We start from the raw sequence: 11,440 nt of genomic DNA, 5'->3' as shown, positions 1-11,440 counted from the left end.
ATGTATGTATGTATGTATGTATGTATGTATGTATGTATGTATATACATGTGTATGAATATGGATTATCTACATAAAAAGGCGCAGGAGTAGGGATGTGCGATTAATTAATTAATCGAACAAGCTAATTAATCGAAGCCCAATTAATCAAAGAGTAATCATTTTCATTAATTCATCATTTTTGATTAATTTCCCGATTGATTGCGTTTCGATTAATCAGGTTCTAATTAATTTCATTAATCACAAAACTAATTGATCATAACCTGATTAGATCTGATTTTGTTTTATTAAAAAAAAAATATTATACATATTATGATATAAAGAAAATTTTCAGTTGCTTTGAAAGCAAACTTGAAGGAAATGGACAAAGTTACTCAGATTTCAATTATTATTTTTTAAATAAACAGTATTTGCATATAAACTGATTAGTAAAAATATTTGATTAATCTGGATTATGATTAATCAAAACATTAATTGACCGATTAATTTCGCATTATTACGCCGGAGTGAACATGTTTGGTAAACCCGTATTTACTATCCAACTACGGCATATTCTTATTGCCACAGATGTAGGAGTTTGTTCATAAGTAAATACATATGTATAGTATCAACGTGACTGCTCATCAAAAGAATGTGCGATATATTTAGAAAACAAGTGTACATATTGTGGCATATACCCTATCGGTCGATTTACTTCATCTGTCTCGAGTGTGACAAAAAATGTATAAAAAAAAACTATCGTGAACGCATAAAAATCTTCTGTAGAGTTTTATGTACATACCTATGTATGTATGTATACTAATAATCGAGGCATTTCATCATTTTATGAGTAAGTACATATAAACACTCATAAACTTTTGACACTAGCATGCTTAACCAAGATTATTCGATGTGTGGAGATAGCACCAAACAGTCTAGCTTAACGGTTGATCAACTGAAGAGCACCTTCAAGATATGCAGAAACACTTACAAGTGCTTTGCAATGGGGAATCTTATGCTGCGTACTACTTCTAGCAAATCCTCTCTAGCCAGCATGTAAAGTTGCAGCTTGTGGTGCTAAAGTAAAATAGTAAATTGCGAATGTGTGTTTATGAACAGATGCACGCACATAGCACATACATATTTGTACATTAGGGTGGTCCTTAAAAATAACATCTTCTACATATAAAATAAAGGCGTACACGAAATTCCAAAATTTTAAAACAAATTCTTAGGGGTTACTACCAGAGCTCGAAACTTTTTCTTTTAATCACAAACATTTGAAAATTTTTTTTGAATTTTTTAAATTTATTCATGTACATTCAAATTTTGGCCAAACGTATGGGTCGCTTTTTTTACATTTTCCGTTATTTCCTTGCATTTACAGTGGGATCTTAAAGTATTCTATATCGATATTCTTGTATAGAGGAAAATTAGTTTCTACCGAAGTCCATTGATCTCAAGTACCACGTTCTAGTACTTGCCCCTAGATCTCAGTTCTTATCACCCTAATGTCAGTAAATTAAAACACCAAAGGTCATTAAACTTTTGCTGAGAAAGTATTTTGATTATTCCAGTATGTAAAACTATTTAAAAAATTTGTTTTTAATGCCGAACGTAGTAAGCACCGTAAAATCTAAAAAGGCAACTCTTAGCTTCGTGCATAAAAAAAATTTATTTTTCGAAGTTGCTTTGCAAAAAAACTTTAGACTCAGAGATGTACGGCGAATACATATGCGTCGTTTAGTGTTTTCCAGAAGTGCTGTTATATGAAAATAGGTGTGGTTATTGACCGATTTCGCCCATTTTCAGTACCAACAGCACTTGTCCTAGTAACAACCTTTTTGTTGTTTTTTTTTTTGTTATCCTAGTCAAGTACTATCGATCTGTGTTGGTCGCTTCCGCGTTAGATTCCATGGCCCTAAAATTGTTGCACAGCATTATCGGCTATTTAAGGTCGTTTTAATTTTTCTCTTTTCCACACCCTAGTTTTAATGTACACCAATACTTGTATAAAATTATAAGTAAAACTTTAAACCAATGGCAGTTTAACCATTCAACAATCATTGCTTAATTCGCCACTTTGACTTATTAGTCAATGAACAGTTCGTAACGCAATCACCAATGTTTATCGTTTTTTATAAGCATTCTGCACATCCATCTTAACCGCTGGTGCATTTTTGTCACACACGTATGCATGTATGTATGTGTGTATGTTCATTGACATAAAGATAAAACGTAGGCGCCAATTTGCGACATTAAGCTTCTTCTTTTACAGCATTTGACCTATTGTTTATTAGCATTTTATATCGGTTATATAGCAAGTATCTACATATGTACATATATGTATATGTATGTATTAGAATACATACTCACCTTCGCTATGAACACTAAGCAGAATAGCGTCGCGAGCGCATAAGCCGGCAGCTGTCGCCCCATTTTGTTTTTGTTTTACTGTGTTTTGGTTTAGTTGAGATTTTGTTGTTTTCTATTCCCCTTAGCCGTCACTTAACTTTTAGCTGTATTTCTCCGACATGCACATATGTATACCCGACTGTGAGGCGGAAGGAAACCACCGCACCGCTTAAAGAATTATCTGAAATGAAAAATAACATTTTTTTATGAAATAACATTTATATATAATATTCTTAAAAAGGCGGGTGAGATAAGAGATTAATCACATTTTCACGAATTTAGCTTCCTAAATGAAAGAGTTTCAGAGCAAAATGCTGTAGGGGTCCGATCTTTGCTGGTTCCGATACATAAGCAATACGTTATAAAAAGGGGCGGGGCTTGCTTACCAAATATCCAGTACGGGGCTATTTTTCGTTCAACAGGCAGACAAACATACGGAAAGAGAGAGACCGATAGGGACATCTCGTCCACCCGATCTCTTCTTCTTCTTGTACTTGCAAACATCGGACAAAGATATACATACTGTGCACTCGCGGAATAAAGATGGCTTTAGTAAGTTAGTTTATCTATGCACCAGAATCCAGTTTTTATTATTCTTATATCTGAATACTGGAAAAGAAAAACCGAACAAAAATTTTTCACTGTTGCATTTGTTGTAGCAGCTTACAGCAGGTGCATATGGTCCTGTATTTTCATATTTCGATGAATTTGCAAATTCACAACAATAAAATGCAAACTGTTGCCAAGGTATGTAGTTAGCATAAAATTTTAAAATGCACCGAAAAATGCAAATGCCGTACCCTATGCACCGGATTGTGATTAACCTTAGCGAATGGACTACAAGCTGCCTTCATTCTCATCTAACGGCAGGCTTAGGAATAGGGCAGATCCGATGTGAAGAGATGATTAGTTTCGGCGAAGCATCTTATTCAAATTAGACTGAACAGTTTAACTTGCTACAATATCCAGAATTGAGTTCCGTCAAAGTATCTCTGGCCTCACGGACCAACTCGAACACTTCGTCTGTGATATGTAGCGTATTCATGGGTTCAAGAGTTGATGAAGGCGTTGATTGATTCTCGATGAATAGCCTGTCTAAGTATATGTACTATACGAGTATTTTTATAGTCGATCTTGTTCTACGGATGGTGTATTCTCATTCCAAAGGCAGTCTTCTTGCTCGAGTTTTCCCCATTCTTTCTTTTAGCGATAAAATCTTGTTAAGATCGGTGAACCACATTAACAGACCTATTCTGCTTATTACAGAACATTTTGTTACCGGGAAGTTTTATTATCAAATAATTACACCAATTCTTGCAACCGCTATTCTAGGTACCTTGGTAACATTTTAATTTATTCAGATATTGAGCTATGAAGTTTTGCTTGAAATTCTGGTGTTGCTTATGAGTTGGTAACAACATTTACTGGTCACGAGAGCGCGCAGAATAGGAAAACGGTTTAAAGAGTGACAGAAACTTTATTTAGCGGTAACATAATTTTTGTTACCAACGTAGAATAGGCCTGGTAGTGTGAATTTTTCACTCAGTTTTACTTGTCATCCAAAATACTTCGAACTTGCTCGTATTTTGCCTAATTGATTTCTAAATTAAGGCTATATCTATTTTTAACCGTCATATTGTTATTTTTATAGATTTTAGAAATAAAACCGGTTTGTCCGGTTTTTGCTTAATTTGAATAACTCTAACCTGGGCTTGGAAGAAAGCGAATAATCGCACACCCTAGTTTTCACGATAAGCGGTGTTCGCGTAAGGTTGTGTTTACGTAATTGCGAGTGCACTTTAATACCATTTCATATTCATCAAAGGTATAGAAAGGTATATTATTACGTCATGGAATGGAGCATGCGGTCGAAACGACCTTTATCTCTCTATAGTGTAAATATCGGTATCGTTTGCGATATACATGTACATGTAGGTATCTGTCAAACTTTAACGATATATTTATTGACAATGTTATCGATATATTTATAGATATTTACATCGACAGTTGTATTATCAAAATTGAATAATCTTTACCTTACTGAAATCACAAATTTTTCTCATCAATAACTGTTTCCGATAAGGGAGCTCAGAGAAATTCGGCTAACCACATAAATTTGCCAGTAATTCTTTCTTGACAAAATATTTATAACTATTTTACTAACATGACAAGCATTTTCCTCCCCTCCTTTGAGCCCTGAGGCTATTTAGCATATGTTTTTGACTATTGAATTATAAATAATTCATTAACTAATCCATCAGTCATTTATATTAAGACAAAAAATTATTTAATTTTTGAAATTTTACACATACATACATATATTCATGCACATATGTACAAACATACTACATTGCAAAGACCTTTCTTAGTTTAAACCGCGATTTGCGGTTTGGCATTCACATTGCTAAGACATTGAAAAATTTACCGTTGCACAAATCAATGCGCGCTGTAGCGACAAAGTGAGAGCACTATGAACCACTTTCTATTTTCACTACAAAAGCAACAAATATGCAATGAATTCGACGACCGGCAACAACATAAAACGAAAGGCAAGCGACTGAATTATAAAAAAAAAAAAACAAATAACAAAAAATGAACTAAGCAATTTGGTTTGTAAGCAATTGATAATACAGATGCAGATATACAAACAAACAAGAGTGCTGCCCCTAGTACAGCTGCTGATGAGCACAAGAATGACTGTGATGCGTTTCAACAATGTGACAGTTAAGACGGCAGAAGAAAAATTATTTAGTTAGAGCTGCAAAACATTCAAATTAACACCAACGCAAATGAGATATGTAAGTAGTTCAAATACCGAATGACNCATTCAAATTAACATTAACGCAAATGAGATATGTAAGTAGTTCAAATACCGAATGACAGGTGTTCGNAAGCAATTGATAATACAGATGCAGATATACAAACAAACAAGAGTGCTGCCCCTAGTACAGCTGCTGATGAGCACAAGAATGACTGTGATGCGTTTCAACAATGTGACAGTTAAGACGGCAGAAGAAAAATTATTTAGTTAGAGCTGCAAAACATTCAAATTAACACCAACGCAAATGAGATATGTAAGTAGTTCAAATACCGAATGACAGGTGTTCGTTTAAGTTTCGCAAGTACATATGTATTTATCTTAGGTTGAGTTTTATGTTTGTTAGAGTACAACTCCACAACAAGATTTTCATAAAATTCTTGAAGTTAGCTTATTTTTTTTTAATTTTCCTATAAGCTGCTTTGAAGCAGGCGTAGTTAGATCTTTTTTAATAAATCATCGAACCTAATTCATTAGATCTATGACAAATCTACATGTTTTTAAAAAAAAAAGATAAGCGAAAGCTATTCACTGTAACGACCTGTACCCTAAGTCCTCTCTTTATATTCATTTGTAGTGTGAACTTCACATATACTTCGTATGGAAGAAAATGACTGGCACCGTCAACAAAAAAAAAGATGTCAAAAATCAACAGTAAGCCCTAGCTGTTTCAAACTTGGACTTTGTGACACTAAAGTTTAATGGGCTTATAACTGCATACTCAAAATCTTTCTAAGAAATCTAATTAAAAAGCTCGCAATTTACCAGACGCCATACTAGATCCGCCATTTTCAATTTTGCAATTCTGACAGCGGATTAGTAATTAGAGTCCCCGAAAACCTCTTAGTAAGAAATTTCGAAACCTTTTTTCAAAGCTTCGAATTTTGGCCGCACTGTGCACCGTCAAGAGGCTGAAAAATCGAAAAGAAGATTTAAAATAAAAAAATTCTTGGCTTTCACCTCTAAAACGCATCTGAAAAAGCTTGCTGTAGTCGGTATTTTAATCCCTTAGGATTGTTCTATATCGAAAAAAAATATACCCCAATTTTTTTTATTTTGAAATCAAAAAAAAAAAAACAATTAAAGAGTGCTCAAAGCGCTCAAAGTTTTGCATGTATTTTTATATGGGGAAAAAGCAACTTTTCGTAGAAATGGTATAGAATTCTTGAAAATAAATATTTTTCGATCGGCAAAATCTGTTTCTCTTCAGGAGATTCCCAATAATAATAACCAATTGTTTATTTAACCATTTGTTCATGATAACTATATTTTATAGGTCCGCCAAAATCTCCAGAAAATGCAATGGGGGAACAAATAAAAAAATTTTAGTTTTCCGGTAGAAAAATATTGATTTCCAAGAATTCTGTACCATTTCTACGAAAAATTGTTTTTCTCCGATGTAAAATACATGGCAAACTTTGAGCGCTTTGAGAACTCTCTAAATTTTTTTGATTTCAAAATAAAAAAATTGGGATTTTTTTCGGTATAGACGGCACTAAAATGCCGAAGGTAAATATGTATATCCGACTATTAATACGAATGATAGCGCTTGGCTCAGAGCAACAATGCCCCTTGAAATATTGAACGAGTTGAAATAAAGCCAGAAAAGTGATGGATGTTTGGATGGCAATTACCGTCTCAATTCCAGTGTCTAAAATTTTATATTATTTAAAATGTACCCGTATATGCATCGCAAATAAATTTTTTTTCTTCCAAACTTTTGAATGGTTTTCTAACTGAACTTATTAAATATGAGCTTCTACTAAAATTATTGACCACTAAATTTGTGAAGTAGGCCAGCACTGAGACAGGGTACCGAAAATATTTTTTTTTCTCAGCCACCTCATACGCGGTATTACGTATACGTACGGTGACCATCCGTCCTGTATTATACGGGACAGTCCTCTTTTTCGGTTCGGCTATTTTTCTTTTGTTTATTTAATTTTTATTATTTTTTTTTAAGTAAGCTCTTTTAATAACAAAAACCATATAAATCGAAATGTCCGACTTTGTGCAAAAACTATGGGAATTAATTCTGTAAATTTTCACCAAAATTTCAAACTTTTTAATCAGAACCTTTAGAAAAAAATTTGGTTGCTGTTTTGCAGCTCATTAAAATTTAGTATAATAAAGTGCAAGTGCAACGTGCTGCTCATTTTCTTCCCTATCAACAAATTGTCGAGCATACTAACCTTGCATGAAAAAATACATACATCTAAGATCATTAAAGAAAGTTTTATGGTCTGAGTATGCATACTTCGCATAACTTCGCACAACTTCGCATAAACTTCAAACTGTAGTTTCGTATGTACTTTGTATGTATTCCATTACCCAGAAATTAGCAGAACTTTTAAAAACTTAGCGATCTGTTGAGTTTAAATTTTGCTTCACATTTTCTTGAGTTACACTTCTATAGCACTGGTACAAATGGTTGTGCGAAGTTATGCGAAGTATGCATAATCAGACCTTTAAGATCTGTTATGGAAAAAATTAGCAAAATTAGAACAAATTGCCATTGTTCTTTTTCAATGACTCTTAAATGACAAAGACCTTTTTATAATATACTACCTTCAGAGCCAAAATTTTGTAGCTGCTTATTTTTATCGTAAGAAAAAAACTCACAAATGCGTCACATACTATAATATTTTTATCGTAAAAAACTCACAAACGCGTCATATACATATTTACATGAGGTGTCGGTATACCACCAGATCCACTCAATGCAAAAATTTGTTTCACGTAAATTTTCCCTTTTTAATAACACGAAATTTTTCCAAAGCGCGTGTAAATGAGACTAAATATCCGTTAGTGAAAAAAAAACGACTGCAAAAATATGATACCAGACTGCACGGTGTCACTTTTTGGTACACACACTTGAATTGTAAAAGTCAAGTTAGTATAAATTTTTTTGTCCACTTTAAAAACAAAAACAAACAAAGATGCCCCGTTTTTAAAACGTTCAGGTCTTACATTCAAGAATTAAATAAGGAAGGGGCTGTAGCTATCGGTCTTGGTGTTGTATATACACCATTCGAAAGACATACAGTTTTACACCGCCTGCAAATGTTCAATGATTTTAATGTGCTGCGTTTTTATAGCAGAAAAACATTTGACAATACATAGTTGTACACCGAACCCACTAAAAACCGACTCGAAGTCTTAAAAAAAAAATTAGTAGGTACTACATGTACCTACTAGGGTGAATAACTCGGTGTTTTCTAAACCGGTTTCCATTTTTTTTTTTGATATCTGTACTGTAGGCGGTTTTTTGAAGTCTTCATTTTTCGAATATCAAATAAACCGTTTTTTTCATTTCATACAAATCTTGATCTCTCAATAAAAGTTTTGAGTTTTTCGAAGTTCTCAAGGCCGTTTCCAGTTATCTTACGCTATTTAGGGAAGGACAGTCTATCATATTTGATTCCAATAAATGAATATTTGGTGCTTAAATGTTTTCTACGTATTTTACCGAGCTGCTCCTCCAATTCGAGTTGAGCTTCTTGATATTGTGACACAAGTGGAATGGGTTTTGGAAAAAAGACGCAACTAAATATTCACTCACTTTTGCGAATCGGTGCAAAATTTCACGTTTTAATAGTGTGTAGTAGTGAGGTGTAATCACCTCTATGCTGTTTTGTTGGTTTTATGCTGCATACTTATTATATTTTATTTTCACACGTTATTTAGATGATTACATTTTTTAATGCATATTCTATAATTAATTTCTAAAACAATTTATTAATATTAATTTATCTCCGAATACACGTGACACACGGCACTCTAGATTAGCACGTTTCTTTCATATTTATTTATGTATTAATACACGTATGTATGTATATAAGTATATAGCATCAGCTCATCCGCTACGTGCGTGCAACTTGCAACGACAACGACGACACAATGCCAATGCTAACCGTCAAGAAATGACTAACTGGACACGCACAGTTAGTTACGGCCACAACACTACCCACTGACCGACACCGAACCAATAATAAACCAAAGATGCTTCGTATCCAAAGAAAATAAAGCATAAATAAAAAGTAACTTCTTCAGTAAATGTGTAGCAAATGCAGATGCGCCACTGTTAAATGATGGATGCTATACTTTTATACATATGTACATATTCGTATAAACATACATACACACAAGCTGAAATATTTGCATACGCACATACATACATATGTACATAAATATGTAAAGCGCATAAAGAAATAAAAGAAGTTATGCATAGGTAAATATGTATAGTAGAAAAAGACCAAAAGAGAAATGTAATTCAGAGAAGATAAAGAATATGCCGCAAACTTGTTTGAATCAGAGCCATATATTACACTGCAATAGCGTGGTAGATAAAAGATATACAAACATACATGACTAATAATGTATGATACTCGTATTTATTGTAAATGTAAAAATGTAAAATTTTATATTACAATGTACACACATACATATCTACACAACATACATATGTAGCATTAAATGTGCACCATGAGTGAGAGGAATGTCACTTTCCACTTGCGAAAATGTGTGAGATGCGTCGCATCTGTTACTTACGAACAAACAGCTAGCGTCTTAGCCATTCATTCAGTGGTGTACGCGACTCCACTCCACTCCACTCCACTCCACTCCATTCCACTCCGCGTCAGTGGTTGACTTGCCTACATGGCGTATGTGTAACCTGTTATGAGCGTGCACAATATGCTGTTATGCTAGTGCTGTTTTATTGTTGCTATTGTTTTTTTTTTGTTGCTAGCGTCTATGCTTTTGTCAACGAAATAACTAAAGAAAGTCGTATAAATATACGCGTATTAAAAAGCAAGCTAATACGAGCTAATTCACCTAGCTACATACATACATACATACATACAGGCTTTCGGCCGGTGCACCATTTTTAAATAAATTTTTTTTATATATATGTTTTGTTATTATTTTACTAAGCTTTTAATAACGAAAGCTGCTGCTTAAGCATTCACCTTTTGTTTTTTATTTGTATTTAATTTCAAAGGAAATTTAGTTACCGCGTCAGTTTGGTGGTCAGCTCCGTCGTTTGTATGTATGTACGTATGTTGGTATAATTACAAGTACGTATTTATGTATGTACATATTTTTATAGCAACAGCAATGACCGACCGGCATGCATTAATTTCAACAAGTAACATTTTGAGTGAGTTTAGGTTTATTTTTATTTGAAGCAATTTAATGTAGTTTTATATGTTTGTTGTCACCATAAAGCCACTTAAAAAAAAAGTGTAATTAAATACCTAGTGAACTGAATAAAAAGCTATGTGTTATTTAGAACAAGTTTGTAGAAACAAAGAATGAAATTAAATTAAAATGAGCCAAATTGAAATTGGTTACTTGAATAGTTTTTGCTGGAGCGAATAGTAAAATTTCATTTCGTTTGATTTCAACACTGTATACACTGAGAGAAAAATCAACCAAATATTGGTTAATATTACCAAATTCAAACTTGAAAAGGAATCAACGTGACTTTTGGTTGTTATTAACAATGCCTTGGTTGATATTTTCAACAATGATTTGGTAATATTAACCACAATTTTGTTTACATTAACCAAACTTTAGGTGGTTGATTTTTTCGTTTGAATACATTGATGTTCTGCACTTCACAGATGCTTTTTCATAATTCGGAGATACAAAACAAAAATTTTTATTATCATTTTAACATGTTGCCTCTGGCGGAATTAGCAGCAAGCTTCTCTACACACTCAGCCACAGCCGCTTTATAAATGTGTTTGCAAATGTTAAACTTGAATCAATTTTCTTCGTCCTTTGATTTGGCTCCGCACTTCACAGAGGCTTTTTCATAATTAAGAAATATTAAAAACAGAAAAAAATAAAAAGAATGTATCGCGATTACAGCATTCGTACTGCTGGAAGCCAACAAATAACAGCAAGCACCTCAGCCACTGCCATACATACGAATTTGTTCTCAAATGCTCAGCTTGAATCACATTTCTTACAATCGACTTATTGACCACGAAAACATCAAACCATAACTTGGTTGAAAAAACCATTGTGCTTTTGGCTCAGTGTAACACTTGAATTTCGCTATAAGGAATCCGTATCGTATTTAGTATCCTACTCGTATCTGCGTTCGCTCTGCCAATTGTATTGTAAGCTTAGAGGTTTAGGTAAACACCAAATGCTTTTAAATGTATGCACCAAAGTTTAACTTTACACTATCAAACCCAAAAAAAATGTTTGGCTAATGG

General features: G+C 33.4%; 1 protein-coding gene across 2 annotated transcripts in view; it reads right to left on the bottom strand.

Moving 5' to 3' along the window:
- The window catches only part of dyl (transmembrane protein dusky-like), a 20,033-nt gene extending 10,946 nt beyond the window's left edge, over window positions 1-9,087 (bottom strand). Inside the window, exons 1-2 of one of the 2 annotated variants that reach the window (XM_017630951.1) lie at window positions 8,773-9,087; window positions 2,354-2,573 (exon numbers count right to left, since the gene is read on the bottom strand). In XM_017630951.1, coding sequence (XP_017486440.1) covers window positions 2,354-2,416 — 63 coding nt within the window. In that variant the 5' untranslated portion in view covers window positions 2,417-2,573; window positions 8,773-9,087. Of the gene's footprint in view, window positions 1-2,353; window positions 2,574-8,679; window positions 8,713-8,772 lie in introns of those variants that run through there. The other variant, XM_017630952.1, reaches the window with a different exon arrangement.
- Window positions 9,088-11,440: the final 2,353 nt, after the last annotated feature.

This window comes from Rhagoletis zephyria, unplaced genomic scaffold (assembly GCF_001687245.7).
Source record: "Rhagoletis zephyria isolate East Lansing unplaced genomic scaffold, Rhagoletis_zephyria_1.1 Rzeph_scaffold_08256, whole genome shotgun sequence".
Lineage (NCBI taxonomy): Eukaryota > Metazoa > Arthropoda > Insecta > Diptera > Tephritidae > Rhagoletis > Rhagoletis zephyria.
The sequence above is the reverse complement of the archived record's forward strand: the minus strand, read 5'-3'. Positions and strand labels throughout refer to the sequence as shown.